We start from the raw sequence: 20,995 nt of genomic DNA on the forward strand, positions 1-20,995 counted from the left end.
TGAAATTTGAATTTCTTTCAAAGTAGAAAAGAGTATTGAAACTGTGCTGCTTTTGAAGGACTGACTGCATTCACATTCACCCAGGAACTGCTCTTATTTGTTTTCGCACCAGCACCAGACCAATGAACATTTTGTTACTTCCACAGCAGTTTTATTCTCTTTCAAACTAAACTATACCATTCCATGCATGGACAAGAACAACTAACTCTTTATGCAAACATAAGGCTATAAAACCCATGATGCATTGTCACTGTATGAAATATGCATGGTTGAAAACATCTGAGGACTCTATAATTTTGAGCAAGGAGTTACAATACTGTCAAGTACATCTGAGCAACAAGAATCAGCTGAAATCTGAAAAGCCAAAAAGATTCCCCCCACCCCAGAAATCCCTGCTTGGGGTTGGTATAACCATTTTAAAAACAAAACTCTCCTCCAGATTCTGCACATATCTATGCAAAACTTCTCAAAGTGGGTTGAGAAGTGATCGATGATCTGATGTAGAGTAAGGCCATCCAATAATTGCTTTGGCACAGATTCGGTGTTCACTGTACCACACATCCTGCAATACTGAAAAGGTCATAAATCAGACCAAGTACTGTATGGTTCATTTTCTCTTTGGGACAATTCAGACATTGTGATAAACCACAGTTTATCAAGCTTTGTGTTTGCATGCTGCTTGGTATCCGATGTGTTCCTGAAGAGAAAATCTGAACCTTTTCACTTCCATTGTAGATTAACTACAGTTTAGCCTTACAATCAAACCCTAAACTGTGAAAAATCTAAACTATGGTTTGTTGAAAAAAGCTAGCTGCATAATTCATGGTTTGAAGTTGACTTGCTTCAAACAATCAAGAGTTTATTGATTTAGATGAAATGACAAGCTGTGGTTAATCAAAAACAGGAGCTAAATCTCCTCCTTGGGGTTGTGGTGGAAGAGGGGAGGAGAGGAGTGAAAGGGCTAGACACTTACTGTGGCTCATTCCCATCACAATAAAACATGGTTTACATACATACCGGTACATACATACATACATACATACATACATACATACATACATCATTTTATTTGTATGCCACATTTCCACAGTTAAAACTGTGCTCTTTGTTTTCATGACTTTTGAACCATCTCTGTGTCATATGGTGTACAGTGTATTTCTGCTGATTTGTAACAATATAGTCATCATTCAGATGCAGTTTTCCGATAACAATTGCAGTTATCAATTTGCTATGCCTTTCGGAGGCAATCCTTTTGTGTTGATGCCCCTTTCCAATATTATACCTCAGGTATAGCCATCAATGGGCTATCAAAGAGTGGCTTGCCATGAAATTTGTTAACTATGAATGTGGCATCCTGATTGTCTCAGTATATCACCAGATGTCAATTTGAAATGAAGCACAGTAGTATTAAAACTACCTCTCCTTTTTCATGAATTCATGATTTCATTAATAATAACTTCACATGTTGGGTCTACCGTGTAACAAGTTAAGATGATTGTTCACTTTATTGCGGAAAAAATGGTGTCTCTGAACATGGTGAGATACAAATTAAAATGTTTCCGGTTCATATATCATTACATAGCCATGTTGACATTTGCAAATTTATATTTTATTTTATTTTTTAAATTTGCCTTGTCTTAAGATGGTTTTCCCTCCCCCCCCCCTCCACCGCCTCCAACTCAGGCATACTTTCATACTTGAAAGTTACATGAAGCTTTACTAGGTGGCATGAATCAGTCAGCTGGGTGGCAAAAAAGAATATGACATGCTATCAAAAATCTTAACACCTACAGGCAATTCCGTAGACATAAATGAGAATATTAGCATAACATAACATCCAGCAAAAAGCTTTATATTTTAGTGTCTCAGAAACAAACACAAATGAAAGAATATCTGTGTCAGTTTGTTTTAACTGTGTGTCTACGTGTATAATATTTATTCCATATGTATCTGCCTTTCTGAAAATAACCTGTTGTAGCCTAATTAAGTTATGTGTACTAAGCCACTGAGACCGTAATTCTGAAACCGCTTAGCACCAGTGCTGTCATCCAGTGAGCAGCAAATAAGTCTGTGGCTGCTTTTTCACTAAGTGATGCTAACAAATTCCTTTTTGTTCTAACACAGGGGAGATGAGTGTTTGGAACATCAGGATATGGCCAATGCAGCATTTTAAAAATCACTATTTTCAGTTATTAGGAATGCCCAAAGAAGTGCAGTTGTCCAACTTGGTCATCGTGTGTGTGGTTTTCCATGTCTTCCTCAGACAACATCACTCATCAGCCCTGCTGTGTACCCTCCTTGAGAGTTTTTTCTTTTCTCTTTTCTTTTCTTTTCTTTTTTTGCCTGACTGATGAGGCTTCTTTCTTACCTGGATGGAGGATAGAGAGGGATGTGCGAGTGTGTGCACAAAGAAGCCTGCTGTACAAAGGCCAAATTAGCATTGGTTGCTCTAACTACTTTTGCTTTTGGCTCCACCCATCACCAGTTACAAGGCTGCTGAGGAAGGAACCTGGTCCATGAGCTGAGAAAGGTTCCCTACCTCTGCTCTACATCTATTATACTTTGTTGAGTAAGGTTTCATGCACACTAAATATTTATAGGACATCTGGAACACATTCTTTCCCTCAAAGAATTCTGGGTACTGTAGTTTATTAAGGGTTCTTGGGAACTGTAACTCTGTGAGAGATAGACCAAGGTGGCCAGAGCTCTTTGTGCAAAAGAATGTGTTTCGAACATGTTTTAAGGGTATCCTGTGCACACAGCCTAAATCAAGACCAGGTTCACAAATGTTCAAGCAAGCCACCATTTATTTCACTTAATAAATGTTCTGTCCCCCCCACCTTCTCTGTGAATAGCTGGTTGCAATACTGACACTTTTTGTGGCCTCCAAGGTCTGTTACTACCAATTCTCTTACCATTGGGGAGATGCAAAAACAGGCAGAGGCTAAGAGAGGAGCTAAAGAAATAATAGATATTTTAAATGGGGCATATTTTCTGAGGTTCTCTGGCAGCTCCTCTGTGTCATCGCACACCTTCCCAACCTGCAAAGAGGTCTCTTGTTCCCTTGCTTGTTGGAGTTGTGGAGGGAAACACACCGATTGCTGACCTGCTAGCTTGCATGAAGCTGACATTACTGCTACTCCAAACCATGAAAAGATGCCCAGCACTGCACCTGTAGCCTGCCCATTTCACTGATGAGCATGGATGTGAAGATCTTGTCAACTACGCTGGCAGGTAGATAGCCTCCAAATTTTATTTAGCTCACCGGGGCTCAATAAAACTCCTGCCTTTGTTGCCCAGCTGCTTCAGAGAGCTGGTGTAGCATAGCAACAGAGACCTAGGGAAAATAAAAACACAATAGCTGCTTTGAGCTTTGCTTCCGCCACACAGCTCACTAGGCAACCCCAAGCAGGTCTTTTGGACTTAGCCCTTGACCTATGGTATGGGGATAATACTCCTCACCAGGTCATCTGCGTGAAGCACTTTTGTGCTTTGTAGGGGCTAAATGCTAACTTGGCTTTGCAAACACGGGGGGAAGTGGGTTGTCAAGCACTTGCAAGGCCCTGATGCATGGCTACGTGGTCTGCAATTTTGGTATTCTGGTGTTGTCGTGAAGCTTGAACAAAATAATAATTAAAGACAGGTACACTTGTGGAAAGGTAAAGGTAAAGGACCGCTGGACGGTTTAGTCCAGTCAAAAGCAGCTATGGGGTTGCAGTGCTCATCTCACTTTCAGGCCAAGGGAGCTGGCATTTGCCTGCAGACAGTGTTCCAGGTCATGTGGCCAGCATGACTAAACGCTTCTAGCACAGCAGAACACAGTAATAGAAGCCAGAGCACACGGAAACGTCATTTACCTTCCCACCACAGCAATGCCTATTTATCTACTTGCACTGGTGTGCTTTCAAACTGCTAGGTTGGCAGGAGCTGGAACAGAGCAATGGGAGCTCATTCCGTCGCAGGGATTCGAACCGCCAACCTTCCAATCAGCAAGCCCAAGAGGCTCAGTGGTTTAGAGCACAGCGCCACCCGCATCCAACTTGTGTGTACATTATACTGTAGCATTCTATAAACTGATGTGGGTGGGAACTGAGGTGTAAGGTAGTTTGTTTATTTTTCTTCTTCTTCTTCCTTACATTGACTACAGCATCACGTTTATACCACAGTCAGAGAGTGGAACAAGAGGGCATGCATGAATGATGCCGGAGGAAAGCACTTTTGTGTGCAATCCTTCAGAGAAATTGTTCAAGAACACTTCATCCATGGAACAGATTTCCTCTAATTCTTCAAGGTCGGTGTCTGCATGGGTTATCTGCCAAGTAATTGTCAGTCACTTATGCTGAAAAGGAGCGGGGTCATTTTAAAGATCAATAGAAAACACAAACATTTTGTGTCATTTTCTACTTTTCATACGACACTATTAGAAAATTGCTACTTTGACAAAACACATTAGGAAAATGTACTGTGCTGGCATTTTAACCACTGAGGGAGCCGAGTGGAAAGCAAAATCAGGTGGATGGCAGCAGACTATTTATGCCAACTGGAAAAAGCTAATTTGTTCCCTTCTGTTCCTGCAGAAATAAGTCCAGACTTGTGCGTTCTTTGGAGCTCCTTAAAACAATACATTTCAATGACAATAGAACAATCAGGAGCTTTGAACTGCCCGCCAGTGGAGTTTATCATTTGTCTCCTCTTGACAACAATGTTTTGCCCATTTATGTCCCCAAAGCTCAGGCTACCTCCATATTCCAGTGCACAAGATGTTATCAGGAGGGCTAAATAAGAAGCCCTGAAGAGGGTGGCGTCAGCTCTGAGTGACAGAATAAGGAGAGGAGTTTCTCATATGTTGTCACTATGCTCTTAGCGCCCAGTCGTTCATTCTGTTGTTACTTTCGTATTGGTCTGAGCCTTTGACTATAGCTAGGCAGTTGTCCACACATGCTGAAAGAAAATAAACCATTTTTTTTAAAAAAATGTTATAGGTATGTAAATTAACCCAATACAACTATGCTAGGCAATTGTGTTTATTTGCTTTGAAATTTTTTAGCCCATTCTTCATCAGTATTGATCCCAGGGCAGATTATAGAAAACAAAATATCAACAAAAGACAATGCAAACAAACAAAAGCAATTAAAAAGTAATTTAAATAACAGCCATAAGTGCACTCTGAAACAACCTCTAATACTGCAGCTGGCTCCATCCTTCCAGCACTGAACCAGCAGTACAATCCTCATCATTTCTATTCAGCAGTAAGTTCGGTTGAATCCATTGCAACTTACTGCCAGGCAAGTGAGGACTGCGACCTTAGTTAGCCTCCTCACATATGCCTGGACAAATTGGTATATTCTAAGTTGGAACTGAAACAAACAAAACCCAAAGTAGGCACCAGACACACCTCATAAATGGAGCACCATCCCAGAGAAGGCCCTTTCCTAGACATGTAGGATGCTTCCTCCTACTGAGTCAGACCACTGGTCCATCCAGCTCAGAATAGTTTATTTGGACTAGCAGCAGCCCTCTAGGATTTCAGGCTGGGTTCCCTCCCAGTCCTACCCAGAGATGCTGTGGACTGAGCCTGAGACCTTCTGCATGCAAGCAGATGCTCTACCACTGAGCTACATAGGAGCCTTCCTCCTATGGCACTGCATAATGCCATATAATTTATTATGATGGAATATCAAGAAGAGCAATCTTTAGCATACATTATGGCTCAAGTAGAGACATCACCTTGCCAACAAAGGTCCGTATAGTAAAAGCTATGGTTTTCCCAGTAGTGATGTATGGAAGTGAGAGCTGGACCATAAAGTAGGCTGATCGCCGAAGAATTGATGCTTTTGAATTATGGTGCTGGAGGAGACTCTTGAGAGTCCCATGGATTGCAAGAAGATCAAACCTATTCATTCTTAAGGAAATCAGCCCTGAGTGCTCACTGGAAGGACAGGTCCTGAAGCTGAGGCTCCAATACTTTGGCCACCTCAAGAGAAGAGAAGACTCCCTGGAAAAGACCCTGATGCTGGGAGAGGTTGAGATCACAAGGAGAAGGGGACAACAGAGGAAGAGATGGTTGGACAGTGTTCTCAAAGCTACCAGCGTGAGTTTGACCAAACTGCGGGAGGCAGTGGAAGACAGAAGTGCCTGGCGTGCTCTGGTCCATGGGGTCACGAAGAGTCAGACACGACTAAACAACAACAACATGGCTCCAGTGCAGCCTCCATCGCTGAACAAGAGGCCCACCTTGGGGTTATCCTGTTCAGTGCCTTGTTCCATTACTGGACCCAGGTCTGGCGAAAGGTGATAAAGGGACATGGGCAGTCAACATTACATACTGGAAAGGTTGTCAGTGTGATCAACAAACATTTGTACAGGAAGCCTTCTGAAATCAGTAAATCATTCCCCTCCCCCCCCACACACACACAAAGGGTATTAACTTAACAAGAACCTCTTTGCTCCTCTATAGAAAGATCATGCTGGGTAAATATTTCATACAAGCAAAGTTTGATGTGGTTGTCCCCTATCCCCATGGGAATTATTTAGCAGGACTCATTGTTTCTGTCTGGTTGCACAGATGTTGCAAGTGAGAGATGTGAGCTGCTGGCCAGCTTCAGGCTCAAGAGACACTTACCTAGACAAGGCAATAAAAATTACACGGCAAAAAAAAAAAAAAAAGAATTTGCAATTAAATGGCAATGTTCATGTAGAAGAAATAGCAAAACTTCGTGAATTAAGCAAGTTGTATTATTTTTAGTGCTATGAATATGTAAAATTATGCAGCCTTTTCATTATATTTTCTGTGGTGAATATTTTATTTCATCTACAACTGGGGAATGCCTCGAATTCTCTAGCATGGACATTGTTTCAGATTCCATAGTGAATTATGTTCATTACTGACAGCTCAAGGCAGATTCCACAATTCTGAAAACAAATCTTTCTTGCAAGGGAAAGAGGTACGCTCCATAAGGACTATTGCCACATATTTTCCACCCGTTCCAGTGGGAATTATGTTGAGTATATGTAATCCTAGTTCTTAGTGGATTGTGCTTTGGAATATTAAGGATGCTGCTTGGCAGTTTCCATTCCTTAACACAACATTTCCATATCAATAATAGCCTTACTATCTCAAACAAGATTTTGGAATTCAGAATCCTCTAATAATTCCATTCCCAATCTCCTAACACTGTAGCTTGTTATGGTTATCAACAAATTCTACCAACAAAGCTTCGTGTAAATTTCAGCCAATTCTAAATTATCTCATCTCTAGTATATGATGAGTAAATGGAAATACAGTTTCAATCAATGGGAGATTATCTGGTACGGCAGAAAAATAAATAAATATAAATGATCAATGGCCATATGACTTCATTTGACAATATATGACTTGTACAATACTCTGGAGCAGATTTGAGGCAGGAGCTGAATGAGATAAAGTGTATTGCCAAATATTACTTCACTCCATGTTCCACTGACTGCAGTCTTATTGTCAGTAGAGTAACCTATGGATTTAGTGTATTTATCTTGTCTAACTTGTTGCAAGTCAGAGAGAAATGTAGGAAGCTAGCAATGCTCAGTTGGTTAGAGTGTGGTGCTGATAACGCCAAGGTTGCAGGTTCAATCCCCCTATGGGATAGCTGCATATTCCTACATTGCAGGGAGTTGGACTAGATGATCCTCAGGGTCCCTTACAACTCTACAATTCTGTGATTCTATGATCTGATTCTATTATACTTTGATACTTCTGTCTTGCTTATACAATGCACTTCAGTTACTTTTTGAACGCTTTAGATGCATGTTTTTCTTCTTTTAAATGTGTCTGAATAGGAAGGATTTGAAAGGCAGCTGATGTTTCTCCAAAGCAATGGGAAACACCAAAAGAATGGCAAACTGTAGAAAAACACAACATTTTCATAGAGAGAACAAGATATGTTCGGGACAGGCTACAGAGCATCCCATCTTCTTGGCCGAGTTGAAAATAAACACTTTCTACATTTTCTTGCACATTACCAACAAAGGCATGCCATCCTAAGCTTCTTTGGGAAGAAGGATGGGATGTAAATATAAACTGAATCATCATCCAAATGATAGGACAGCAAGGTCTAACAGATTCCTATTGTTATGCATCAGGCACAATAGATTTATTGTTCTACCTAGTGAGCAAAAAAAGATAAGATACACCATATGGCCTCTCACAAATAAAGTGTCTTTAAAAAAAGACTTCAGAAGAAAAGTAAGTATGCAAGTCACTTTTACCGCAAGATCTTCAGAGTGTATTTATTCCATGGATAGATGAAAAGGTAAATCTAGGATTTAATGGGCATCCTTATTCAGAACAACAGTGTCATCCCTGGTTCTGCTCTGGTTAAAATAGTCTTTCTGAGTCCGCGTACAATTAATGATTAACTTCCATTATAGTTGCTCACCAACACTGTGTTGGGATGAAGTTTTGTCTCTCAATCACTTAGTCAAGGGAAGTTAGTACATGCCTCTAAAGAAATTGAGAGGTAGCTGGAATGTAATTTGTTGTGGCAATGCAATATTTGGATGTGGGAAACAAGGTTCAAATCCCAATTCAGCTATTTGCTCACTGAACAAGCCACTCTCTCTAAGCCTGAACTAGCTCACAGAGTTGCCATGGGCTAAAATGCTGCTCTAGATTCCATGAAGTTAAATACAACAGACTGAAATGCTATGACATTTTCCTTAGAGTAGGTCCTACATTACACATATTAATAAGTTGGATTTTTTTATGATGTAAGTATGTTCTATGTCCTGTCTGTTCTTCATTCATAAGAGACCTGTAATGCCCCCAGTCAAATTTCTATATCTCTGTACCTCTATTACTTTTCTTTATAAAGTGCCTTTACCTTTCTACAATATAGTCATTCAATGTATACCTGTCTTTAATGCCTTCAGTGTAACATGAATCCATTGTAAATGGTGTGAGTGAGTTTCATTTGGGGTGGGGAAGCAACTATACAACAACAACAACAGCAACAACAACAATAAAGAAGTTCCAGGTTGCCTGCTATCTATATTAAAAACTCATGCAACCAGAAGAACTACATTTCCCAGTGTCCATGGGACCCTGCTTGTTCAGCACTGAAGGTACCAAGGACCAATAAAGGCCTTTTAGAGAGCATTCCCTGCAGTTGCTACCAAGGAAGTTTCGAGGAAGGAATTGTTACTGTACTTTGATCCTATGCTGTCATATTAGCATATTGTACACTTGAGTAAAATTATTCCCACTGCAGATGTTTTAGCATAAATGACTATTAAACCCTCACTCAATCAATCGTTGGTAGGGAGCCTCATATTTGTGCAGCTCAGGGTCCCCCATGATTCAGATGATCCTACACTGCAATCCTCTTAAAGGCTGTACAAGACCCTCACATACAAAAAGGAAGGGTAATAAATTCTAAGAAAAAGTTCTATGCTACACTCAAAAGTTAGAGCACAAAATTGCACAGAAGAGGCTTATTAAAAGTTACAACATATTATTAAAATACCCTTTGAAATATAAAGCATAAATTAAATACAATGTTCCATTTTTGTGCCTCCATTATATTTCCCTTATTTCCAATTTGTTATCTATTGCCGAGCACTGTACAGTTGTGTATTTCACAGATTTTCATTAAGGTGATGTTCACTGCTGGGGCTGCATTTTACCAATGGATGTTGAAAGTTGTATATTGACAATTTTCCCGGTATGTGTTCGTAAAGTGATATATGTGCATTTAATTACTTCTGCATTGCTAGAGACCTGAACTGAATACCTTAAGCTCTTTCAGTCTGAATATGTTGCACCAATATGCACATTGCATTTAACAGGTGCTTCATATTTCAAAATATATTTTAACAGTGTATTATTACTTTAAATAAATCTGCTTTGTGCCATTTTGTAGCCTAACTCCCTGGGTACAGTGTCCTCTTAAAAGCTTCAGATTTAATCTACAATTCTGAACATGCCTTAGAAAATAAGGCTGCAATCTAAACCCCACAATCTGAAATACTGGGGAGGGAGGTGTTGGATGGGGCAGGTGTCTCTCTTCGTGCGCATCCAAAAGCAGTTCCACTAGTCTCTGTCCATGGACTGATGCTGATATCTCTCCTCCAGTGCAGAGCTCCCCATTCTGCCTGGCAAAATTACTGGCAGCAGGATTCCCACCAGCAGTAGCCCATGGAAAACTCCCGAACAAAACATTCCAGGGGCAGAGAAGGGCTGCACAGACCTGGAATAAAATAGTTTCCAAGCCAGGCTGGCTGCCATCGTTTGAAGACAGTGAGTCTGATCTGGGCTCAGTTGCTATGTCAGCTCCAGGCTGGTGTAGCACTGAGCAGGATTTTGCCTGCCTTGTGTCCCGGCTGGCATGAATGGCAAAGCTGCAGATTCAGCAATGGCTATGCCACTTCTACACACCCCACTGATGTCCAGGCAAATTTAGGATTAGTCTTATTGGAGTAGGACTTACTTCTGAGTAAACATGCCTAGAATTGTTGTGTTAGGTTTCTTACATGCATGTTTCGGAATGATTGTCCTGATCCTTATCTGTTGGTTGTCTGGAGTGTACAGGCACAAGACCAGCCTGGGCTCTGCACCCCTTAAGGAGTGTCCAAGAGGTATCTGTCTTTTCCCAGGATGCATCACAATCAATGCCATAAACAGAGAGAAACTGAGATCACAGGCCCTGTAAATCAACCAAATCACCCTTTTGTATAGCAGTGTGAAAAACATGTTGCATCTCTTACACGGCATGCCCTTTTGGTCTACTTTGTTAAAACCAATGCCAGCAAAAAGGGGCATTGCTAGATATCTAAAAGACTCAGGGCAGAGGCCCGTGATACACATCGATGTAAATTTAGATGCAAATTTAGGCTGACTTTCAGAGAAAGAGGACCCCCTCCCCACCCACCCCAAAAACTTTAGCTGTCAGGTATTTCTCTGAGCTAAATGGTACCAAGAGGATTTTTCTCTGCCCAGTACATGGCACATGATTTGGGCTCTCTCCCCACCCAAAATCTATTGGCAAAAACTGATGCTTAGCAAAATGTAACAAACATCTCTGGGGAAATTAAGAGGGTGAGTGTCTGGGGTCTCACTAGCACTCGGCTTTGTAGCCATCCTAGTCACCATGTAAGCGAAGACTCGGTGCTCAGGCCCTCGACAATAAATAACACTTCTCTCTATGGTTATATATGTGTACCTACTATGCACTTAGGTGATTATGAACTGACAAAATGGTCTCTCTGGCCAATGGAAATATATACCACCATAAATCTGTCCATCTTCTAAGTGCCAAATAAATCATGGTTGTTTTTGCTGCAACACACTAACACAACTACCCCTTTTCCAAAGTTTGGGCTTAGCTATACCAGATAATCCAGAAGAAGTCTGGAGAGCAGACAAGTTTGGATTTTTGTTCCTGATTAGTCTTTCCCCTATTAAAAAGTAAGCCAACTGAGTAAATCAATGGAATAAGCACCCTAAGGCTAGAAAACTAAGGAGAAAGTCCTTGATCTCATTTGGAAAAAGACAAATATTCATAGTGGTATGGCCTGCACACAGGCATCCCAGCTGCATTAATCAACACATGGCAGTCCACCCCCCTGAGAACTGCCATCTTCTGAGTGATTGCACGAAATGAAATTCATGGGGCTAGGCTGAGAATGGCGGAACAAAACTGGCCTGTTATAACACGGCAACAAAAGTGAGACAGGTTGCAAGGGCTCTTAAAATGAAGGCTTTCTAAATCATTGGGAAGGCATAATAATTAAAGTCTCAGAATACAACCATTACAGACAAAAAAATTAAAGCCATAAAATAGAAGCACTTGGGCAGCAGTGGTCAACAGGCACCAACCATTCTTTAAAAGTACAGTGTTGATTCATATTAGAAAACCCTTTTCTCCACCATTATATTAATTGTCCATGGGAACAGTGTGGCTGTTCAGATGACACATGCTAAAAAGAAATTGAGGTATGTCTCAAGGCATTGCCAATGGGCTAATCTGGCCCTTTATTTTTTTCAAGGTATCTTTTTTTTTCCTTCCCAAAATCTGATGTTCAAAGAACAGAATAAGTACTCTAAATGGTGGAGGAAACATAAGAAATAAAATAAGTAAATAAATAAATATTTCCACTTTCTTTCTGGATAGCATTTATTATTGCTATAAAAGGAATATAAAAAGGGCATGCAGCATAAGTTTTAAAGTTATTTTTTAAGGAACACAACAGAAGAAAAACAGAGAAATTGTTAACCAAACCTAGTATCTTAATTTTTTATTTAGAGGCATCAATGTTGAGTTGTAATCTGGAAATATACCCTAATGTCATATTTCCTTATTGGACTAGAAAGAAATCTAACACATTTACTACTACTGTTCCCTCTTATTGTGCTTTTATTTGCAGCAAAATCGCCTATGAAGTTGAATCTATTCTGAAATGCAGCACCAAGATTTGAAGGGGGGGGGACCCACAATGATTAAAGGCCAGAGATCAAAGAAAGAGAGTGAATTGTGTGTGCATCCAAGTATAAAAGCTGCAATAGGTGTAAAGACTGCAATGCTTTTAGATCACTACCACACAGAGTATGAGTGCAACTTGGTATTGTTGAAGAACATTACAGGAGGTTGTTGGGAAATACTGGTAGTTCTTACAACTCAGATAAATCATAAAGGTAGAAGGCACTACTAAAACTCTACTTTTAGAATCTTGCTGTATCTGGTACCACTACCATTTAACATGTTTTATTGCCAAAGTTTCTTAGGCACTGGACAGAAAATAAGTAAGCACAGGGGGAGTATAGGAAGAGGTCACCGTGTGATGAATGAACAATGGGAAAAGGATACAGAGTCCAGTGTTAACAGTAAAGTTGCAGATAGAGGCTTTGCTGAAGAAATGGATTTTGTGTAAGGTTGCAATGAATATTCAGGAGTGAACATTTTTGATATGAAATGAGGGGTGTAATGAGAGGTGGGATGTCCAAAAATGTCTCTCCAAAGACCATCAAATGTTGACTTTTTCACACAGCCATTTGACCATGTTCATTTTCACTTTGGACAGCTGTTTAGGCACTTTTTTTATTCCGCTTCTCCTTATTTCGCACACTGTATTAACTAGCCAATTAGGGATCACATGGCGAATGTGATTGTTGTATGTTACAATTCCATACTGCCAATCAGATTTCACATTGTCGCAATATTACAAACATAGCTAATTCATTGTGAGGGTCATTCTTTTACTCAGTTGCTTCACACTGCATGGATAAGTGGGAAGGAACACGTAATGAGTGGTGGAAAGGGGGAGTGTGCATACAAATGTTGCAGCTTACAAGATAAGATGGGCAAAAATCATCAGACCTGCTACTACCCTCCCCGAACCATCACCCATGGAGAGAGGCTTTTCAGTGTCTGTGAACAGGGCTGTGAAGTCTGGAGATCTGTTTTGATTCAGCCACAATGTCATGTATAGAATAGGAAAGGCAAGCACCTTCATGAACAGAGAAGGGGAGGATGCCACACCATGGGAAGAATTCTATCAGAAGCCACTGAGACAGGAGTTGAAAAAGAAAAGCATTAATAGCATATGAGTTGGTGCAGAATGAAGAATGCAGGAAAAGATGGGAAGGAAGAAATGGGAAGACTGCCTTAAGTACTAAAAGCTTGGTGTGGAGAAAGTGCAATACTTGTATAAATTCCCTGGGGGGAAGACAGGGGGAATGTGGGCCCATGTCACACCAGTGCTAAGGGATCATAGACTGCCTATGAGCCACTGAGCCAGTTTTACAGTATTCTTACATATAAAGCCCTAAACAACTCTAGAGCAGGTTGTCATCTTGGCTGTAAGTCCTGGAAGACCTGTTTCCTGCCTTACAGGCCTTTTTCCACCTGACCTGGGAGGATGGGGCCCAGGAATCACTCCAGATACAAAAGCTAAGGCAGCTGTCTTGGCTGTCTCTGAGTGCAGATCCGGGTCATTGAACCTGAGCTTCCACAGCCACTGCCCAGTAGATGTTTTATGCTTATGATAATATTTTATTCTCTTGCTAACTATGCTCTTTTAAATGTGCATTTTTATACTTGACTTCCTATAGTAAGGCTTTGTTTTGATTTTTTTTTGTTAATTTTGCTGTGTTAAATGTGCATTCTGTAGTTGACCTCCTTTGCAATGTTTTATTTTGAAATCTTTAATATTTTAGTTTCCTGTCAATTATGTCGCCTTAAATGTATACTTTGATGTTTTTATGTGTTATTAACTGCTTTGAGGATTTTTTTTCATAAAAATATAAAGTGGTATAAACATGAAATGAATAAGAAGAATACAAATACCTGGAAGATCAACTCTCCACCCCATTGCTCAGTAAGGGCATTAATATCTACAACCGGAACCTAGTTAGTCCTATGATAGTCTGATGATTTATGGTGAGACAGAGGTGGGGTTTTCACTGGTAGTACTGGTGTTGTGGTATGCATTTCCTGCAGAAATATGAGGCCCCATCTCTACTGGCATTCTGCCAGTTCTTGAAGATGCACCTGTTCAGAAATGCATTCCCTTGATCTCTTGACGCAAGACTCGTTTTTTATCACTTTTAATTGGATTCTTTTATTGTACATTTTAACTATGAGTGTTTATATTGTAATGTTTTAATGTGATTGGGTTCTTTATTTTAATTACGGTTTTCTTTTAACTATTGTGTATTTTAATCATGTCTGTCTTGTGTAACTATTTTCCATATTTTGCAAACTGCTTAGAGCCTCCATTACAAGTTTCATCAGGCCCTTTAAAACCATATATCATAAATGAATGCACCAAAATATGTGTATAGCTGTATTCCATGCAGCAATGACATTTGAATTTAAAGCATTGCAGCTAGCAATAGAAATTATGATCTGTAAATGCCCTTCCAGTTGGTGAGGATAAGATCATCTGAACCCTCAACAAGCAATTTCCGTAGTGTTTAATTGGTGGAGCCATATTGGGAATCATCAAAAAAGAAAAAACATCAGGCATACACTGCATATTTGCTAAGAGAAGGAAGGAAATGGGCAATAACAACAAAGGGATAATTGAGGGCACAAGATTGTTAAAACTTAGGCAATATCCACATAATCTTTCACAAGACATAATACAATACACCACCTGCAGATAGTATAATTAACACAATTGTGGTTAGCTTAAATATATTTAATCCGTAGTCATCTTAATTTCCTAAATATCCTTGGCAGTAATTCCTAAACTGTGGTGTAAGGACTGCTTGTGGTCCATAGGGTGTTTGCAGGTAAAGTTCCATGGTCACAAAGAAATAACACAGCAAAGTACGGAAGGCCTTTCCAGACCAAGGAGTGATAAATGCTGAATTAACACTCAGTTTCTCATTGTTTCTTTATTAAACACAACAAATATATGTTTGTGTGTGTGTGTTTCAAACATACAAATAATTGCAATAAAAACAGCACTGCACCATCCCTTTTATTAAAAGCAGTCAGCTCCCCAAAACCTGTTGGAACAAGAAGGTCTTCACCTGCTGGCAGAAGGACAAGGAGGGAAGCAGTCTATCTTATCCCGGGAGGGAGTTCCAGTGTGGGAGCAGCTACTAAAAAAGCCCTTTCCCACATCCCCACCAAGTGTGCCTGTGAGGGTGGTGGGACTGAGAGGCCTCCCCCAAAGATCTCAAAACCAGAGGAACATGGTCTTTCATATAGTTTGAACCTAAGACATACATAGCACTTTACAGATTGCCATGTAAGGATCTGTCAGTTTAAGTTCTCCCAGTTTCTTATTTTTCCAAACTTAAATTCAGTTCTCCACATTTCTGCAGCAATTTGTGATTAAAAAAACACTTCTGCATTTTAGTGCAAATTTCTCCTAATAAACACTTTTTCTATGCATTTTGTAAGCATTTTCTCCTAACAGAATGCCTTTCTCACGTTATGTTCACTAATACATTCATTCATCTGCACATTTTACATAATATATGCATTTTTGTTATCATTGGTTGGTAAGAGAGCTGCATCACAAAATTCAGATAAGTATGAATTGCAAAGGACAGAAGTGAAAATTTGATAAATTCGCCTTTAAATACAAACAGATTTGAATTTCTCCTCCATCCCAAGTCAAGAGACACTGAGCATGTGCAATCCAATCAACCGATACTTTCCCTTTCTCTTCATTTCATATGCCCAGTTGCATTTGAGTGCCAACAAACTGAGTTTTAATTCAATTTCTAGCAGCCTCTTATGTTGTGGCCATGACATAATACAATGTGCTAGTGCGCAAAGAACAACAAACTAAAGCAGTGGTCTGCAGTACAATGTAGCACTAGCCTAAGAGGAATATAGTCACATAAATGATTGTGTTAAGAGTTGACAAAGATTTTCTGTTGTCTGCTAAAATTCTAGTCGAAAGTAAAATAAATCTTCCATGAAAAATTCCAATCCCTTCCCTTAAAAAATAAATAAAAAGATGGTGATTATAGGGTTCTGATTTGGTTTGTTTCTTCACCACATTGTTCTTAACCATATGGTGAAGTGTAGCTGCACGGTCACTGGAGATGCTCTGGGGTACTGTACGTACTATAAATGTGCTTTTTAATGTCAAAGACTTCGCAGGCTATTGTTAAACCATTTTATAGCTGTTCCTTTCATTTCTATGTTCATTACAACACCACTGTATAATTTACTGCTTGGCAAGGGCTTTGGGCATAGAGCCATGTACAATAAATGTGTAGCTTTACATAACTTCTTATAGAAAAAAATAGCTTTGTAAGTTTGGTAAAGCGTTGAGTCATTGTTCATTGCAAACTTTTAATTAAACAAAACATTCAGTTTCTTTTTCTTTTGCAACACATCAGATGATTGTTTTCTCTTTACTTTAAGCACTTGAAAACTTTTTCTACCCAGGGAGGCCATCCCCCCCCCTTCTTCTTCTTTTTAATTGTTTTTATTAAAGATTTTCTGGGGTTACAAAAGTACATACATCGTTTCTATTTTCAGATCGTAAAGTACTTTCTATGGATCATTTTGTTCAGTGTGAGACTTTAATGTTGTAAACAGTATTATTCTGAATTTAAGAAGTCCACAACCACCATTTTCAATCCCCTTCACAACCACACACAAACCCTTTTGCCTAGCACAATTCCCACCTAGAGCTCCCAGAGTACCATGGACCCTAAATGAGCATATGTTTTATCTGTCGAGTGCACTACAGCAACACAACAGCTGTGCAGCAAAGTATAACATGCAGAGGCCCAGGTGAGCCTTTATGTTGCTAAATAAGGATAGCCAAATCTTTATGCAAGGCTCTCCTTGGCAATAATTCACAAGTATTAGCCAATGCAAAATATTGCAGCCGACCTTCTAATGGTGATTCACCCAGTCCATATTCTCCCAGACCCTGCATTACCTTCCAAGCTGAATTCAAGTGGCTGGTGGCTATGAACCACCCTGTAGCTATAAGAGCATCTCTATCATAATGTTTAAGCATACCACCACTATGAACCAAATAATGCCTGCAAGGGAATATAAACAAGTGTCATGGATGGCTGCACCGAAACTCTAGAATTACTTTCTTAAGAAGACATGCCCAAGGTTGTAGGGATGTAAGGCTACTATGGATGTTTTTGGTCACATGGATGGAGTGGTGTGGAGTATAAGGTAGAATACACTGCTAACAGTCCCAAGTCTTTGGGATAGGGTAGGCTACAAGTCCAGTAAATAAACAACAGCCAGACTCGTGCAACATCCACATAGTACATTTAAAGCACATGGCTTCCCCCAAAGAATCCTGGGAACAGTATCTTACCCTCCACAGAGCTATTAATCCCAGAACCTTTGACAAACTACAGTTCCCAGCATTCTTTGGGGGAGGCAACGTGATTTAAATCGGAGCCATAGCTGTCAACTTTCCCTTTTTTAAAAGGAAATTCCCTTATTCCGAATAAGATTCCTCGCAAGAAAAGGAAAAGTTGACAGCTCCATTTGATCAGGTCGTCCTCAAGACACCGTGCAAAACTTTTATGCATGGGCAGCAGAGTCTGGAAGCCCCGCTAGATTATTGTGGTGGAAAAACCCAGTTGGTCACTTCAGCCAATGCATTGTTTAATTCCAGAAAGGTTCGGTGGGAGGCTGTGCACGTTTACCCAGTCTCGCTTAGTCAATCAAGTAAGCGGCACAGGAAGCCAGCGCGCCCGTTATTGCCTAGCAATGTATTGATCGGTCTGTATATTTACAGCCAGTGTCAGATTTCGGCCTCAACTCCTCCCTTCCCATAAACTGTCGCCACATAATAAGTAAACAAAAAAAAACCAAAAAATATGCACGCAGCCGGCCGTCCACAGGAAGATCCTTTATCGACAAGTGTTAAAACTTGAGTTTTGTTGTGGGGGGACGGGACGGTTCGCGTCATGCTGCAATCTCGCGCTAGAATGAAAGCCCCACTGATTGATCAAGAAACGCAACTTCGTACTATTGCACGTGTGCATGCATGAACGGACCGGGGTTAATGTACCCTAGGCCGGGAGATAGGCCAGGCACGAGGATTTCGCCTAACCTCCTGCGTGGCTTCACGTACGCCTGAGCAGGGGAAGCCGACGACGATGCATAGCAAGCCAAGTCGTCATCTGTGTGTGTGTTTGTGAGTGTGAGTGTGAGCGCGCGCGTGCCCGCCCGCGCACGTTTGCAACCAGCGGCTCTGGCCCCCCGCACGCGCGCTGCACGGGCAACGCCCCCCTCCGCCCGGGACGCTCTGTTTCTCAACTGTAAAAAAACCACAAACCCACACGCCCCGCCCCTCGCTCCTTGGAATGCCCCGCCCCTTCTCTTCCCGTAACCGCCTCCTCCTCTCGCCCGCCACCACCCAGCCCCGCCTACTCTGTGATTGGTCCCGCGCGCTCCTTCGCCGAGAAGCAGGCGCCTCCCTCTCGCGGCTGCCTCAGTTCCGCGCTCCGTGCTCGAGTAAGCAGTTGTCCTCCGCTTCCGAGTGCCAGGCGCCGCCGCCGCCGCCGCCGCCTCTGAGGGGAGAGAGGGAGGAGGGGAGAGAGGGAGCGAAGTGTCATCATTCCTATGAATTGGCTGGGCGGCCACAGCGATAACAGCAGCGCCGCTCCGCCTTCCTCTCGCCGGATACCTGAGGGCAGGCGGCAGCGCCGGCGTCAAATGGGCAGCGGCGACAGCAGCCGCACCAGCCGAGGGGGCGGCGGCGGCAGGAGCTGACAGAGCCGCAAACACACCTCGGGTCCGAACTTCCCTCGTCGGGCGAAAGGCAGCCGCTTCCCGTGAGGGGAGAACTCGCGGAGGAGGAGGCGGCGGCGGCGGCGGCCGAGCAAAACTTCCTGCCGCCGAAGAGGACGAAGAAAGTTGCCGCCGGCAGCCGAGGGCAGGAAGCGCGGGCTGGTCCCGCCGGCCCGCTCTGGCTGTGACGGCGCCCGCCGCGGCTGTGGCGGTTTGGTGACGACGGGTTGCCCCGCGGGCGCCGCCGGCCTACAGGGGGCGCTGAGTCCCGGAGCCCCGCGCGATGCCCGCCGTCAGCCTGTTGCCGCTCTTCGGCAGCCCCGCCGGCCCGGGAGCCCTGGGCGGCCCTCTGGGCGGAGGTCCCTTGGGCGGGCCCGGAGGCAGGAAAGCCCCCGGCCCCAGCGGCGCGTTCCGCCTGACGGAGAAGTTCGTGCTGCTGCTGGTCTTCAGCGCCTTCATCACGCTCTGCTTCGGGGCCATCTTCTTCCTGCCGGACTCCCCCAAGCTGCTCAGCGGCGTCTTCTTCCACTCCAGCAGCAACCTCCAGCAGCAGCAGCCGCCGCCGCCGCCCCCGGCGCACGGGGAACATCAGCGCCCGCCGCAGCCGCCCGGAGCCGGGAGTAGTAGCAGCGGCTATGGGGCCGCCGCCGCCGCCGCTGTTGCAGAGGAAGCCGCGGAGAACTTGGCCAAGATCCGCGAGGACCACGAGCGAGCTTTGCGGGAGGCGAAAGAAACCCTCCAGAAGCTGCCCGACGAGATCCGCAGGGACATCCACCAGGACAAGGCGAAGTTTCTGCTGCAGGACAAGTTGGGCAGGAGGGAGGCGGGGGCCGCCGGGCTGCCGGACTTGCCGTTCCGCAAACCCGTCGGGGCCGTGGGAGGGGAACCGACCGACCCCGCCATCCGGAAGAAAAGGGAGAAGATCAAAGAGGTGGGTGACTCCTTCAAAGCAGCTTCCCCCCTCCCGCAAATAATAATAACAATGATAATACAGAAATTAACTTCCTTCCCTACGATCCCGAAAAGTCACTCTCTCGCTTTTGTGTGGCTCGGTCTGGTGTTCTTCTTGGGTACTCTCTCCGCCACCTTGGCGACCCTCCCTCCCATTTTTTCCTGCAATAATTTCATTGTTGTCGTTGTCGGGCACGGTCCTGTGTGAGGAGGAGGAGGAGGGCTTTTGACGTGAAGAGGAACTTCTAATGGGGAGAAGACACGTTTCATTCAAAATAGTTTAAGCGCTTCTGGTTTTCTTCGAGCTCAGGGGACGATGATTTAAATAGGCTAGGTCAGCTCTCCGATCGTATCTGAAGCTCAGCTTTCTCTTGTGTTGGCTTGAATCTTATGTCTTGTCTCGAGATGTGTGTGTGTGTGTGTGTGTTTTTGCTTGTAGGGGTTTATTTTGTGCCAGAGTACATTTCTGCTTAAGTGCTACTTGAGATTTCAGCGTTCAAAAGAAAAATCTAGCAGGCGTGCTGGACAGCATAACAAATCCTGACGATATTATGTAATTTTCTAAACTAAATACATCTGTGTTACGTAACTTCCTAAACTAAATTTGTCTAACTTTTCAAGTCAGATCGCTAAGAGGGCTTAAAAGTTAACTCCAGTATTTTGCTTAGTAGCAGAAGTAACTGTCATAAAGCATTTTAATGACTGATGGACGTCCTTAACTGTCAATATATTAGTGATTGCCTGGTTAAATGTCCAATTTTGTCTTCATCCATCTGCCGATTTTACAATGTTCAGTTTTCTCCCTGCTCATCTGCTTTGTCAGTGTT

The 20,995-nt window shown here is 42.5% G+C and overlaps 1 protein-coding gene and 1 long non-coding RNA gene across 2 annotated transcripts in view; one reads left to right on the plus strand and one right to left on the minus strand.

The window, feature by feature from the left end:
• Positions 1 to 4,095: 4,095 nt before the first annotated feature.
• LOC307213106 lies at positions 4,096 to 18,971 on the minus strand. Its single transcript, XR_013837387.1, has 2 exons — positions 18,858 to 18,971; positions 4,096 to 4,941 (listed from the first exon to the last, which is right to left on the minus strand). It is a non-coding gene; the product is annotated as an uncharacterized lncRNA (long non-coding RNA).
• A 61-nt stretch (positions 18,972 to 19,032) lies between these two features.
• MAN1A1 (mannosidase alpha class 1A member 1) overlaps positions 19,033 to 20,995 on the plus strand; it is a 53,559-nt gene continuing 51,596 nt past the window's right edge. Inside the window, 3 exon segments of the mRNA XM_079970782.1 lie at positions 19,033 to 19,762; positions 19,765 to 19,837; positions 19,839 to 20,148. Coding sequence (XP_079826908.1) covers positions 19,501 to 19,762; positions 19,765 to 19,837; positions 19,839 to 20,148 — 645 coding nt within the window. The 5' untranslated portion in view covers positions 19,033 to 19,500.

This window comes from Podarcis cretensis (assembly GCF_951804945.1).
Source record: "Podarcis cretensis genome assembly, chromosome: 3".
Lineage (NCBI taxonomy): Eukaryota > Metazoa > Chordata > Lepidosauria > Squamata > Lacertidae > Podarcis > Podarcis cretensis.